The following is a 16,347-nucleotide window of genomic DNA, read 5'->3' on the forward strand; positions in this document are numbered from 1 at the left end:
CTTATTTCCATTTCTCTAGGAGGTGGGTCAAAAAGGATCTGGCTGTGATTTATGTCATAGAATGTTCTGCCTATGTTTTCCTCTAAGAGTTTGATGGTGTCTGGCCTTACAGTTAGATCTTTAATCCATTTTGAGCTTATTTTTGTGTATGGTGTTAGGGATTGTTCTAAGTTCATTCTTTTACATGTAGCTGTCCAGTTTCCCCAGCACCACTTATTGAAGAGGCTCTCTTTTCTCCAATGTATATTCTTGCCTCCTTTATCACAGATAAGGTGACCAAATGGGTGTGGGTTTATCTCTGGGCTTTCTATCCTGTTCCATTGATCTATATTTCTGTTTTTATGCCAGTACCATACTGTTTTAATTACTGTAACTTTGTAGTATAGCCTCAAATCAGGGAGCCTGATTCCTCCAGCTCCATTTTTCTTTCTCAAGATTGCTTAGGCTATTCAGGGTCTTTTGTGTTTCCACACATACTGTGAAATTTCTTGTTCTAGTTCTGTGAAAAATGCCATTGGTAGTTTGATAGGGATTGCATTGTATCTGTAGATTGCTTTGGGTAGTATCAATTTCACAATGTTGATTCTTCCAATCCAAGAACATGGTGTATCTCTCCATCTGTTTTGATCATCTTTAATTTCTTTCATCAGTGTCTTATAATTTTCTGCATACAGGTCTTTTGTGTCCTTAGGTAGGTTTGTTCCTAGATATTTTATTCTATTTGTTGCAATGGTAAATAGGAGAGTTTCCTTAATTTCTCTTTCAGCTTTTTCATCATTAGTGTATAGGAATGGAAGAGATTTCTGCGCATTAATTTTGTATCCTGCTACTTTACCAAATACATTGATTAGCTCTAGTAGTATGCTGGTAGAATCTTTAGGATTCTCTACGTATAGTATCATGTCATCTGCAAACAGTGACAGTTTTACTTCTTCTTTTCTGATTTGGATTTCTTTTATTTCTTTTTCTTCTCTAACTGCTGTGGCTAAAACTTCCAAAACTGTGTTGAATAACAGTGATGAGAGTGGGGCAACCTTGTCTTGTTCCTGATTTTACAGGAAATGGTTTCAGTTTTTCACCATTGAGAATGATGTTGGCTGTGGGTGTGTCATATATGGCCTTTATTATGTTGAGATAAGTTCCCTCAGAGTTTTTATCATGTTTATCATAAGTTTTTATCATAAGTTTATCATAAGTTTTTATCATAAGTTTATCATAAGTAAGTTTCTGGAGAGATTTTATCATAAATGCGTACTGAATTTTGTCGAAAGATTTTTCTGCATCTATTGAGATTATCATGTGGTTTTTATCATTCAGGATAGGTTTAAGTTTTTATCCTATCCTTATTAATATGGTGTATCACATTGATTGATTTGTGTATATTGAAGAATCCTTGTATTCCTGGGATAAACCCCACTTGATCATGGTGTATGATCCATTTAATGTGCTGTTGGATTCTGTTTGCTGGTGTTTTGTTGAGGAATTTTGCATCTATGTTCATCAGTGATATTGGTCTGTAGTATTCTTTTTTTGTGACATCTTTGTGTGGTTTTGGTATCAGGGTGATGGTGGTCTTGTAGAATGAGTTTGGGAGTGCTCCTCCTTCTGCTATATTTTGGAAGAGTTTGAGAAGGATGGGTGTTCACTCTTCTCTAAACGTTTGATAGAATTAGCCTGTGAAGCCATCTGGTCCTGGGCTTTTGTTTGTTGGAAGATTTTTAATCATAGTTTCAAATTCAGTGCTTGTGATTGGTCTGTTTTTATTTTCTGTTTCTTCCTGGTTCAGACTCGGAAGGTTGTTCTTGTGTAAGAATTTGTCCATTTCTTCCAGGTTGTCCATTTTGTTGGAATATAGTTGCTTGTAGTCATCTCTTATGATCCTTTGTATTTCTGCAGTGTCAGTTGTTACTTCACCTTGCTAAACCACTAGTCTGGCTAGTGGTTTAGCAATTTTATTTATCTTCTCATAGACCAGCTTTTAGTTTTACTGATCTTTGCTATCGTTTTCTTCATTTCTTTCTCATTTATTTCTGATTGACCTTTTTGATTTCTTTCCTTCTGCTAACTTTGGGTATTTTGTTCTTCTTTCTCTAATTGTTTTAGGTGTAAAGTTAGATTGTTTATTTCAGATTTTTCTTGTTTCATGATGTAGGATTGTATTGCTATAAACTTCCCTCTTAGAACTTTTTTGCTGCATCCCATAGGCTTTGGGTCATCGTGTTTTCATTGTCATTTGTTTCTAGATTTTTTTGATTTCCTCTTTGATTTCTTCAGTGATCTCTTAGTTATTTAGTAGTGTATTGTTTAGCCTCCATGTGTTTGTATTTTTTACAGAGTTTTTCCTGTAATTGATATATAGTCTCACAGCATTGTGGCCGAAAAACATACTTGATACGATTTCAATTTTCTCAAATTTACCAGGGCTTGATTTGTGACCCAAGACATCATCTATCCTGGAGAATGTTCCATGAGCACTTGAGAAGAAAGTGTATTCTGTTGTTTTTGGATGGAATGTCCTATAAATATCAATTAAGTCCATCTTGTTTAATATATCATTTAAAGCTTGTGTTTCCTTATTTATTTTCATTTTGGATGATCTGTCCATTGGTGAAAGTGGGGTGTTAAAGTCCCCTACTATGATTGTGTTATTGTGGATTTCCCGTTTTATGGCTGTTAGCATTTGCCTTATGTATTGAGGTGCTCCTATGTTGGGTGCATAAATATTTACAATTCTTATATCTTCTTCCTGGACTGGTCCCTTGATCATTATGTAGTGTCCATTTTTGCCTCTTGTAATATTGTTTATTTTAAATCTATTTTGTCCGATATGAGAATTGCTACTCCAGCTTTATCTTATTACCTTTTGCATGGAATATCTTTTTCCATGCCCTCACTCTCAGTCTGTGTGTGTCCCTACGTCAAAGTGGCTCTCTTGTAGACAGCATATATACGGGTCTTTTTTTTTTTTTTTTTTTTTTTGCGGTACGTGGGCCTCTCCCATGTAGAGCACAGGCTCCAGACGTGCAGGCTCAGCAGCCATGGCTCACGGACCTAGCCGCTCCACGGCATGTGGGATCTTCCCAGACTGGGGCACGAACCCGTGTCCCCTGCATCAGCAGGCGGACTCTCAACCACTGCGCCACCAGGGAAGCCGCGGGTCTTGTTTTTGTATCCATTCAGCCAGTCTATGTCTTTTGGTTGGAACATTTAATCCATGTACATTTAAGGTAATTATCGATATGTATGTTCCTATTTCCATTTTCTTAATTGTTTTGGGTTTGTTTTTGTAGGTCTTTTCCTTCTCTTGTGTTTCCTACATAGAGAAGGTCCTTTAGCATTTGCTGTAAAGCTGGTTTGGTGGTGCTGAATTCTCTTAGCTTTTGCTTGTCTGTAAAGGTTTCAGTTTCTCTGTCGAACCTGAATGAGATCCTTGCTGGGTAGAGTAATATTGGTTGTAGGTTTTTCCCTTTCATCACTTTAAATATGTCCCGCCACTCCCTTCTGGCCTGCAGAGTTTCTGCTGAAAAATCAGCTGTTAACCTTATGGTGATTCCCTTGCATGTTATTTGTTGCTTTTCCCTTGCTGCTTTTAATATTTCTTCCTTGTATTTAACTTTTGATAGTTTAATTAATATGTGTCTTGCATGTTTCTCCTTGGATTTGTCCTGTATTGGACTCTCTTTGCTTCCTGGACTTGATTGACTATTTCATTTCCCATGTTAGGGAAGTTTTCAAGTATAATCTCTTCAAATATTTTCTTAGTCCCTTTCTTTTTCTCTTCTTCTTCTGGGACCCCTATAATTCGAATGTTGCTGCATTTAATGTTGCCCCAGAGGTCTCTGTGGCTCTCTGTGTCCTCAGTTCTTTTCATTCTTTTTTCTTTATTCTGCTCTGCAACAGTTATTTCCACTATTTTATCTTCCATGTCACTTACCTGTTCTTTTGCCTCAGTTATTCTTCTATTGATTCTTTCTAAGGAATTTTTCGTTTCATTTATTGTGTTGTTCATCATTGTTTGTTTGCTCTTTAGTCCTTCTAGGTCCTTGTTAAATGTTTCTTGTATCTTCTCCATTCTTCTTCTAAGATTTTGGGTCATCTTTATTATCATTACTCTGAATTATTTTTCAGGTAGACTGCCTATTTCCTATTTGTTTGGTCTGGTGGGGTTTTACCTTGCTCCTTCATTTGCTGTGTGTTTCTCTGTCTTCTCATTTTGCTTAACTTACTGTTTGGAGTCTCCTTTTCACAGGCTGCAGGTTTGTAGTTCTGGCTGTTCTCTGTGTCTGCCCCCAGGGGGTAAGGTTGGTTCAGTGGGTTGTGTAGGCTTCCTGGTGGAGGGGACTGGTGCCTGTGTTCTGGTGGATGAGGCTGGATCTTTTCTTTCTGGTGGTCAAGACTGCATCCTGTGGTGTGTTTTAGGGTGTCTGTGACATTATTATGATTTTAGGCAGCCTCTCTGCTAATGGGTGTGGTTGTGTTCCTGTCTTGCTAGTTGTTTGGCACAGGGTGTCCATCACTGTAGGTTGCTGGCTGTTGGGTGGAACTGGGTCTTAGCGTTGAGACGGAGATCTCTGGGAGAGGTCTTACTGATTGATATTATGTTGAGCCATAGTTCTCTGGTGGACCATTGTCCTGAAGTCGGCTCTCCTGCCTCAGAGGCTCAGGCCTGACACTAGGCCAGAGAACCAAGACCCTGTGAGCCACACGGCTCAGAAGAAAAGGAAGAAAAAAGAAAGAAAATAATAAAATAAATTTAAAAAATTTTAATGTATAATAAAAAATAAGAAGAGAGCAACCAAACCAATAAACAAATCCACCAATGATAACAAGTGCTTAAAATTATACTAAGATAAACATAAAAATCAAAAACCAATCAGTCGCAGACAGAAAACCCCAAGTCTACAGTTGCTCCCAAAATCCACCACTTTAATTTTGGGATGATTTGTTTTCTATCCAGGTATTCCACAGATGCAGGGTACACCAAGTTGATTGTGAGGATTTAATCCTCTGCTCCTGAGGGTGCATGGAGAAATTTCCCTTTCTCTTCTTTGTTCGCACAGCTCTTGGGTTTCATATTTGGCTATGACCGCACCTCTGCGTGTAGGTCACCCTCAGGCATCTGTTCCCACCCAGACAGGACGGGGTTAAAGCAGTGGCTGATTAGGGGGCTCTGGATCACTCATGCTGGGGGGAGGGAGGGGTAATGTAGCTATAACTGGAATGCAGGGTGAGCCTGTGGCAGCAGAGGCCGATGTGACATTGCAACAGCCTGGGGTGCACCGTGTGTTCCCCCGGGCAACTTGTCCCTGGATCATGGGACCATGGCACTGGCAGGCTGCACAGGCTCCCGGGAAGGGTGGTGTGGATAGTGACCTGCGCTTGCACACAGGATTCTTGGTGGCTGCAGTAGCAGCGTTAGTGTATCATGCCCATCTCTGGGGTCTGAGCTGATAGCCGTGGCTCACACCTGTCTCTGGAGCTCATGTAGGCAGTGCTCTGCCTTCTATGGGCAGATGGGGAAGGAATCCCCTTTCTTTGCACACACTGAAACAATGGCCTCTTACCTCTTAGGCAGGTCCAGTCTTTTTCCCGGACTCCCTCCCAGCTAGCTGTGGCGCACTAGCCCCCTTCAGGCTGTGTTCATGCCACCAACCCCAGTCCGCTCCCTGGGATCTGACCTCTGAAGACCGAGCCTCAGCTCCCAGCCTCCACCCTCCCCGGTGGGTGAGCAGACAAGCCTCAGGCTGGTGAGTGCTGGTCGGCACCGATCCTCTTTGCGGGAATCTCTCTGCTTTGACCCCTACACCCCTGTTATTGTGCTCTCCTCTGTGGCTCCGAAGCTTCCCCCCTGCCGCCCACTGCCCGTCTCTGCCAGTGAAGGGGCTTCCTAGTGTGTGGAAACTTTTCCTGCTTCACAGCTCCCTCCCAGAGGTGCAGGTCCCATCCCTATTCTTTTGTCTCTGTTTTTTCTTTTTTCTTTTGCCCTACCCAGGTACATGGGGAGTTTCTTGCCTTTTGGGAAGTCTGAGGTCTTCTGCCAGCGTTCAGTAGGTGTTCTGTAGGAGTTGTTCCATACGTAGATGTAGTTTTGATGTATTTGTGGGGAGGAAGGTGATCTCCACGTCTTACTCCTCCGCCATCTTGACGGTTCCCCCTACTTGGGCATTTAGCTGCATGATTGGTTAAAAGACTTGCTGTCTAGCTGTGATATTGATACAACTTGCAGTTTGACTCAATTAGCCAGTTTAGAATCTAGTTTCACAGCAGGAAATTTCACACAGACAAATCAGTAGTTTAGAGAAAACTGATGAAATAATGGCTAGTTTACCCTGAAAAGCTTTGTAATCTAGAAGCCAACTGTCTGAGTGAATGCCATCATAATTAGATAATTATCCTAGCCCTGTGGGTGCCAGGGCCTTCTGCCAACATCCTCTTTTCCCACTTGCTGCAATTTCTGTCTCACAAGCCATCCTCTCCTCAGTTGCCTCACTAAAAAATAAAACTAGAACTGGTTCTTTGCTCTCATAACATACCCATTGGGTCCCCACTTCTTAGGGTTGTTTTTGTTGTTGTTGTTTTTGTTGTTTTTGTGGTACACGGACCTCTCACTGTTGTAGCCTCTCCCGTTGCGGAGCACAGGCTCTGGACGCGCAGGCTCAGCGGCCATGGCTCACGGGCCCAGCCGCTCCGCAGCATGTGGGATCCTCCCGGACCGGGGCACGAACCCGCATCCCCTGCATCGGCAGGCGGACTCTCAACCACTGCGCCACCAGGGAAGCCCAGGGTTGGTTTTTTTTGTTTTTCTTTTTAATACATTTTCACCTTTCCTCCACTCTCACCTTACTTGTTACAGTTAAAATCTTAATATCATTGCTCTTTTAGGTTTCAACATTAATAATGGAGCAAACTAATTTAGTGAATACATCCAGGTCTCACCACAATGCTGTGCATGGAAGTGCCATATAGAAAGGATAGATGGGACCCAGGTTTTTTTAGAATGAGTCAGATGATGTCCAAGGTGGATTTCCTCTATATGAATTCTAATAAAGGGTCCAAAATTGAGTCTAGATTTACTGCCAAAACACACCAAATAGAAATACTGAAGTCTTTTCTAGAAACAATTTCCAGAGAAGAGTTTGGTTGGTGGGAATCACCATGGTCCTCAAAAGCAATGCTATTTATTTTCTTCCTTCTTCTACAGTTGTTGTATATATGTCTGGAACATTAAAGTTCTGTGATTTTGATCATCAAATTAGAAGCTTAAAAATATATCTCCAAATTGAGGTCAGGGTAGTAATATCCAGCTGAGGGTTTTTAATCCATTGGCTGTTCGAAGAAAATCTTTGCAATTGCTTCTATAATTTACCAAGACTTGTTAAAAGCCTTAAGAAACATTAATAACTTTAGCTCAACTATTACACTTATTTCCTAATTTCATAAGTAAATAATCATAGGTGTGAACAGGTTTTAGCCAGGAGAGCTGCTTATAATAGTGAAAATGGCAATTTATCTAGATTTCAAATATTGAATGACTGGTTAATTAGACTACAGTATTTCCACATAATATTGACATTTAAAATGTTGCAACTGTGGAAAATTAATTACATGAGAAGATGTTCATGTTATGCTAAGTTTAAAAAAAGGAAATTTTAAAACATTATTTGAAGTATATAAATCTGTTGTACAGATGCACACACACACACACAGAGAACAACAATTAAGGAGGACATACCTCACAATATCAATGGTTATTTCTGTGTGGTAGAATAATATGCAATTGTATTTTCTTTCTTTTACTTAGCTACCTATCTTTAATTTTGTACAATAAACATGAACTACTTTTATGAAAATAGCTTTTTTTTTTTTTTGCGGTACGTGGGCCTCTCACTGTTGTAGCCTCTCCTGCTGCGGAGCACAGGCTCCGGACATGCAGGCTCAGCGGCCATGGCTCACGGACCCAGCCACTCCGCGGCATGTGGGATCTTCCCGGACCAGGGCATGAACCCGTGTCCCCTGCATTGGCAGGCGGACTCTCAACCACTGCGCCACCAGGGAAGCCCAATAGCTTATTTTTTCCTAACAATTTGTTTCTCAATTTCTTTTCAATGTCCACTTTTAAAGGTGTTTGTGGTTGGGGTCTGCACAATACCTAAGAATGTTTGGTGATTCCTGTCTGTGACTAGGTTTAGGATGAGTGTCCCAAGGCTCATTAAGCAGAACACAGTAAACAGGGGTTTCCCAAGTGTAAACGAAAGGGGAAGTGGAGCCTTTGTCAGCAAATCTTTGGTATACTAACAGCCAAACTGAGAACAACAGTTTGTTTTTGTGGATAAAATTAAGAAGAAAATTATCAAATATCCACTTAATGTGATATTCTGAACAACGAAATTAGGTGATTTTGATTTTTTTCTTTAAACCACTTTTGATCTCTCATACTTGTTATTCAGAGCCCAGTAAAGAACAAGAACGTTTATTGATGGCTCCCACAGACAAAATAGATCATTTGAATTATAATGATTCAATTCAATTCAAACTGTCAAACTTTTATTGAGTGCTACGTGTGAGCCTTGCACTGTATTAGACACAGGGGGGTATTCAAATAACTCACAAAGACAACGTCCTGGAGGGACTCACAGTTTTTACATAAAGAGAGATAAATTAATAAATAACTCATATGTATAAAATAGGCTTCAATGTAAGCATTGGGTAATCAAAGAAAGAGTCGTGGAAGCATAGCAGAGGGAGAGGTTCATTCCAACCAAGGGAGCAAGAAAGTTTTCTTAGAGGAAATGAGATTTTGTCTAGAAATAAAGAGAAGTGTATTAGTCCCCTGTTGGTTAGAGGTAACAAGTAAAATTCCAAGTAGCTTGAATTTTACCCAAAGCAATCTACAGATTCCATGCAATCCCAATCAAATTACCAATGTCATTCTTCACAGAACTAGAACAAAAAGTTTCACAATTTGTATGGAAGCACAAAAGACCCCAAATAGCCAAGGACATCTTGAGAAAGAAAAACAGAGCTGGAGGAATCAGGCTCCCTGACTTCAGACTATACTACAAAGTTACAGTAATCAAGACAGTATGGTACTGGCACAAAAACAGAAACATAGATCAATGGAACAGCACAGGAATCCCAGAGATAAACCCACACACATATGGTCACCTTATTTTGATAAAGGCAAGAATATACATTGGAGAAAAGAGAGCCTCTTCAATAAGTGGTGCTGGGAAAACTGGACAGCTACATGTAAAAGAATGAAATTAGAACACTCCCTACCATACACAAAAATAAACTCAAAATGGATTAAAGACCTAAATGTAAGGCCAGACACTATAAAACTCTTGGAGGAAAATATAGGCAGAACACTCTATGACATAAATCACAGCAAGGTCCTTTTTGACCCACCTCCTAGAGAAATGGAAATAAAAACAAAAATAAACAAATGGGACCTAATGAAACTTCAAAGCTTTTGCACAGCAAAGGAAACCGTAAAGCAGACAAAAAGACAACCCTCAGAATGGGAGAAAATATTTGCAAATGAAGCAACTGACAAAGGATTAATCTCAAAAATTTATAAGCAGCTCATGCAGCTCAATATGAAAAAAACAAACTACCCAATCCAAAAATGGGCAGAAGACCTAAATAGACATTTCTCCAGAGAAGATATACAGATTGCCAACAAACACATGAGAGGATGCTCAACATCATTAATCATTTAAGAAATGCAAATCAAAACCACAATGAGGTATCACCTCACACCAGTCAGAATGGCTTTTTTTTTTTTTTTTTTTTTTTTGCAGTACGCGGGCCTCTCACTGTTGTGGCCTCTCCCGTTGCACAGCACAGGCTCTGGATGCGGAGGCTCAGCGGCCATGGCTCACGGGCCCAGCCGCTCCGCGGCATGTGGGATCTTCCCAGACTGGGGCACAAACCCGTGTCCCCTGCATCGGCAGGTGGACTCTCAACCACTGCACCACCAGGGAAGCCCCAGAATGGCTATCATCAAAAAATCTACACACAATAAATGCTGGAGAGGGTGTGGAGAAAAGGGAACCCTCCTGCACTTTTAGTGGGAATGTAAATTAATACAGTCGATCTGGAGAACAGTATGGAGGTTCCTTAAAAATCTACAAATAGAATTACCATACAAACCAGCAATCCCACTACTGGGCATATACCCTGAGAAAACCATAATTCAAGAAGAGTCATGTACCACAATGTTCATTGCAGTTCTATTTACAATAGCCAGGACATGGAAGCAACCTAAGTGTCCATTGACAGATGAATGGATAAAGAAGATGTGGCACATATATACAATAGAATACTACCCAGCCATAAAAATAAATGGAATTGAGTTATTTGTAGTGAGGTGGATGGACCTAGAGACAGTCATACAGAGTGAAGTAAGTCAGAGAGAGAAAGACAAATACCATATGCTAACACATATATATGGAATCTAAAAAAAAAAAAAAAAAGGTTCTGTAGAACCTAGGGGCAGGACAGGAATAAAGATGCAGACGTAGAGAATGGACTTGAGGACACAGGGAGGGGGAAGGTTAAGCTGGGACAAAGTGAGAGAGTAGCATGGACATATATACACTACCAAATGTAAAATAGATAGCTAGTGGGAAGCAGCCACACAGCACAGTGAGATCAGCTCAGTGCTTTGTGTCCACCTAGAGGCGTGGGATAGGGAGGGTGGAGGGAGATGCAAGAGGGAGGAGATATGGAGATATATGTATATGTAGAGCTGATTCACTTTGTTATGAAGCAGAAACTAACACAGCATTGTAAAACAGTTATACTCCAATAAAGATGTTAAAAAAAAAAAAGAAGACATACAGAGGGCCAAGAGGCACATGAAGAGATGCTCAACATCACTAATTATTAGAAAAATGCAAATCAAACTACAATGAGGTATCACCTCACACCGGTCAGAATGGCCATTATCAAAAAATCTAGAAACAATAAACGCTAGAAAGGGTGTGGTGAAAAGGGAACCCTCCTGCACTGTTGGTGGGAATGTAAATTGATACAACCACTATGGAGAACAGTATGGAGGTTCCTTAAAAAACTAAAAATAGAACTAGCATATGACCCAGCAATCCCACTACTGGGCATATACCCTGAGAAAACCATAATTCAAAAAGTGACATGTACCACAATATTCATTGCAGCACTATTTACAATAGCCAGGTCATGGAAGCAACCTAAATGTCCATCAACAGATGAATGGATAAAGAAGATGTGGCACATATATACAATGGAATATTACTCAGCCGTAAAAAGAAATGAAACTGAGTTATTTGTAGTGAGGTGGATGGACCTAGAGTCTGTCATACAGAGTGAAGTAAGTCAGAAGGAGAAAAATGAATACCGTATGCTCACACATATATATGGAATCTAAAAAAAAAAAAGGTACTGATGAACCTAGTGGCAGGGCAGGAATAAAGACGTAGACATAGAGAATGAACTTGATGACACGGAGGGGAGGGGGAAACTGGGGCAAAGTGAGAGTAGCATTGACATATATATACCACCAAATGTAAAATACATAGCTAGTGGTAAGCAGCTGCGTATCACAGGGAGATCAGCGTGGTGCTTTGCGAGGACCTAGAGGAGTGGGTTAGGGAGGGCGGGAGGGAGGCTCAAGGGGGAGGGGATATGGGGATTTATGCGTGCATGTGGCTGATTCCCTTTGTTGTGAGACAGAGGTTAGCACAGTATTGTGAAGCAGTTATACTCCAATAAAGATCTATGAAATAAAATAAAATACATTATGGTAAAAAAGAAAAAGAAAAGGCCGTTTATTACCTTCTGTAATAAGGATGTCTTGCTTTAGGCAAGGTAGACCCAGGAGCTCACATGATGATGTCAGACTTAGCTTTCCTCTCTGTGTTGACCTTACTACAGTCAAGCTCTCTACAAAGATGACTGTTGAAGACAGAAATTTACATATTTAGGGCTGACAATCCAGGTCGTTTTGTTTCCCAACAACCATTTTTAAAAATCAGTGAAGCTTCTCATTTGCTATGCTTTGGCACCTGTCATCCTAGACCAATTGCTGTGGCCAGCAGGTCACATGCCCACCACTGGAGGGAGTAGGGAGGGGTCAGGCACCATGAGTGACAGTTCCACCAGATCAGGTGGAGCTGGGGAGCTGTGGCTTCTCCCAAAAAAGCAACAGAAAGGACAGAAAGATGGGCAAAACTACTGGACAGATACTACAATTACCATTTCCCATTTCAGATAGGTAGAATGTTTTAAGTTATTTGGGGGCAAAGCATTTGTAAGCAAAGGGAAGAGCTTGGGCTGGGATGTGAATGCAGGAAAATGCAACAAAAGCTTTTGAAAACAGTGAGTATAAGGTGCTGGTGGTAACAGAGTAATTCGATACCAATGATTACAGTCTCTGAATTGATAAAATTTTATAGGTGTGTTTTCTTTTACTTAGACATTTGTGCCTTGGGAGTTTTGTATACATACAACTGTAAGATCAGCAATTATTTAAATGCAATGGGAACTTGCGATTTGAAGTATATCCTGTGAATACTTTTGTGAAGCAAAGCATTAAATTGTCACCCAAAATACTGACTTTTAATTTTTCTGTTTTGTACTTTCAAATTATTATATATTGACTTTGCTTAGAATAATGTATACTTAAAAGAAATCTTTTTACAAAAAAATGAATTTATTTTCATTTAAAATATAACTCAACCTAAGCTGAGTATTGCCCATTTCTAGTAAATAATTAATAAATGTATGTAAAGGCTTCCTTGAATTTACATCAATAGTTAGAAAATCATCTACCAGTTTTAAAATCCTATTTGGATGAGACATTTGTTCCTTGGCATATCAGTGACTAAATGTGAATTCAGTTCATGATTCACAGAATCCCCATGGGCCTGTGGTGATACGGGTGATTGAAACCAGGCCAACTGATGTTTTAATCCTTTCTGTCCTTCTGAAAGAAAAGAAATCAAAACCTATGTTTTTGTTATTTAGTATTTGTTGCATTGCGCTAAGATTATAGATAGAATACAGAATTAGATCCTTGCTAAATGAATTTAAAATATAAATTAGACAACTATACAGTATTCTGACCTTGAGAAATAAATCGTAGAACTGACAACCTAGCGAAAAACTCAGGAACACACTAAAAAATCCAAACAAAGATGGCAAAGTATTCTATTATTAGTTATTGCTGGTAATGGACTATGACATAAGACTAAACGGTCAGTTTCCAGCTCCAGCTCTGTCTTGACCTTCATAATTTGGGGCATGGTACCTCTCTTCACTCTGCATGAGTTTCCCTATCTTCAAACTGGTTCATATTTTACAGAGAAGATGGAATTGTATATGATATAATAAATATGAAGCACTGTAAGTTCCTCAGAATGAAGATTCCACAACAAAATGAAATAATAATAGGGTATACGATATGAACTACTCGCTTACAAAGCCAGTAAATTAGGGATGAAATTTTATACTTTAGAAGGATTCATATCAAAATATGATTTTAAAAAAATATTAAATTAGCACATCTAAAATAAATCAATCTAGAAAAATTTGACTCATACAAAACTTTTGTAAAACATATTTTGCACTATGCAAAGTTATGCCTTTGTGATTTAATTAATACCCAATACATAAATAAAATAATGTGTTAAATCAGTGGTGCTCAGAGATATGTGGCGTTTAAGCCATTTAAAATTATGATAAACAAAAAGAGCCATATAACTGTTAGCTGCCTTTTAGATATTTTGTATCTATAATACTAAACATACTTACTAATACAGAAATTAGAAGACTTGGAAATCCGTAGACTTTAGGCAGAAGAGCCATGTGTGCCCTATCCTGTTCGAATGAGTGCTTAACAAAGAAACATTTTGTGAGATACTGGGTTAAAGACCCTAAGAGCTAATAATGATTTCATTATTACTAATGAAGTATGAATATATAGATAATTTCAGAATACATTTAAAAAACTGAACAAAAAAGTTGTGTAGTCCTATAAATAAACCCACTACATACGATCACACAGAATTTGATTACAAATAAAGTTCGGAGTTTTCTTGAGAACCAGACTGATGACAGGAAGGTGAGGAATTTCCCAAGATGGTTGAAGGACATATATCCAGCCAGACTATATTGCATAGGAAACAACTGACACAGTCACAAAATTTTAAACAAGGTACAATGTGACATATTGCTTCCATGTTGAATAACAGAACACCCCGATCAAAATGATAGCCATGTCCAGTATTGGGAACGACCTCAAGAATGGGGTCAATGTCAAAAAAGGACGGGATAAAAAAATAACGAGCAGCCTGCCTCCGCCCTGTGGTGCTCCAAGGACAATGGTGCTTCAAGGACAAAGGACAACGGTTACGAAATCCCTGTGCCCGCCTGGGCGACGCCCACCTGGGCAACGGGACCTGTCCCAAATAAGGAAAGGCATATGTCCTGTCCCACTCCAACCTTATAGAAGGAAGGTATATGTGCCTCGACCAATCAGTCGAAATTTTCACCTCGGACCATTCTTCTGTTTTCTGGCTATAAAAAGTGATCAATAGCACATGTTCGGGCTGGACTCTCCCAGACTACTAGGAAGTCGGCCCGCTGTTCCAGCAGCGACCCTTCCCTCTAATAAATTCTATCTTCTTTACATTTTGCCTTATGTGTGGAAATTCTTTTCCAAGCATTCGGACCACAACACTCCCCCACTCCTAAATAGACCGAGCTGAGAGCCTAAAAAAAAGAAGCTGCAGTTGTTGGCCTTCAGCTCTAGAATTCTTCCAGGTCTGTCTCTTATCCTATATACCTTGTGCCCAACTTCCCTTAATTTCTTGGCTCCTTTTTTCTGATCTTTAGCTGAACTCCCTGTCTCTCTCTCACCCCTAATTTTGCCAACCTCGTTTTGGACCAGTACCTCTGCTTTTCATCTCTGAAGCTTCTCCATGACAATTATTGATGACGTGGTTACCCACCTACGACCTCATGCACAATAAGTCATGAATAAAAGGCACCTGCTCATAGCCCCTGTGGCAACCCAGTGGAGCCTGGACCAAGCTGTTCATGACCCACTAGACAATGTTGGATTATGAAAGGAGATCTGACTTATACTCAGGAGAAAGATTTTGAGTGAGATCCAGCAAAATCTGGGCACATAGCTCCTCATACTCTTCTTGGATGGCTTCGGATCATTGGCCAACCCTCTACAAATCATCCAATGCCTGTGACAGGTTTGGTCTCTACTGCAATTCCTGGTACCTAGAAGGACTTCAGGAATTATTTAGTGAAGATGGGTGAATGAATAAGTTATTATAAACACCAGCTATAAGATCTAGGAATGATTACACTGGTTTTTGAGGGTATGCATCAAGTTATCAAATATGATGTATCTTTAATTAGTAGAATACGTTTGGTGAAGATTTCCATTCACATTTCTTTCAGAAAAAAACAAAGCAGGAAACAACTCAGCAAATCTACTTGTCATCACTTTGAGAACATCTGTGGTTTTAAAACAGCTTTGAAAATAGTCACTTACATAGAGTAAGTTCTGACTTCTGCTGTATAAGCAGTAAGGCGTTCTAAATGCATATGCACTAGTACATACCCTCATAGAGGGCAGTTAATAAAATACCGATTAGGGAGCCCAAATCTTCTTCACACTGTGGTTCTTACAGGAATATGTAGATGTAGACTCAACTCATTAAAACTTAGTCAAAATAAAGAAAAAGAGGGAGGTAACAACAGATGCACCATCCAACTTCTTGCATGAAAAACTGCACATTTCCTCTGGAAATCCCAAATAAGAATGTTTACAGAAACGGTTGATGGAAACAGCATGGGCTGGCATATAAAACGCTTACGGTTTAGCAGGAGAAAACATCCTAAATACTGTGCATCTCTCTCCATCAGCTGGTGCTCAGTGTTTGTGTTTCTTCAGATTGATCAGCTGGACGTGGATAGCTTGTTTAGCAACATTGAATCGGTGCATCAGATATCAGCCAAGCTGCTGTCATTGTTGGAAGAGGCCACGACAGACGTGGAACCGGCCATGCAAGTAATCGGTATGTTTATTCTCTTCTTGAGTTCTCCAATACGACAGGAAATAGTATTTTAATGGCCTCCCGTTGCTCTGGTTTTATGTTTCTGACTCACCAAGCTTCCCAGGAGATATATAAATGCTAAACCCATCTTCAGGCTCATTGTAATTATACAAACTCTGTATTTATTTTCAGATGAGTTTATATCCATTTGCTGAAGTCCCTCAGTAGCACTAAGCACACCATTTGCTTTTTAATTTTCAATCTTTCAAGCTCTTGGCCTTCCAGATGT

General features: G+C 39.8%; 1 protein-coding gene across 1 annotated transcript in view; it reads left to right on the top strand.

The window, feature by feature from the left end:
- The window catches only part of ARHGEF38 (Rho guanine nucleotide exchange factor 38), a 154,208-nt gene that overhangs the window by 63,469 nt on the left and 74,392 nt on the right, over positions 1 to 16,347 (top strand). Inside the window, exon 3 of the mRNA XM_060147371.1 lies at positions 15,956 to 16,079. Coding sequence (XP_060003354.1) covers positions 15,956 to 16,079 — 124 coding nt within the window. The remainder of the gene's footprint in view (positions 1 to 15,955; positions 16,080 to 16,347) is intronic.

This window comes from Lagenorhynchus albirostris, chromosome 4, assembly GCF_949774975.1.
Source record: "Lagenorhynchus albirostris chromosome 4, mLagAlb1.1, whole genome shotgun sequence".
Lineage (NCBI taxonomy): Eukaryota > Metazoa > Chordata > Mammalia > Artiodactyla > Delphinidae > Lagenorhynchus > Lagenorhynchus albirostris.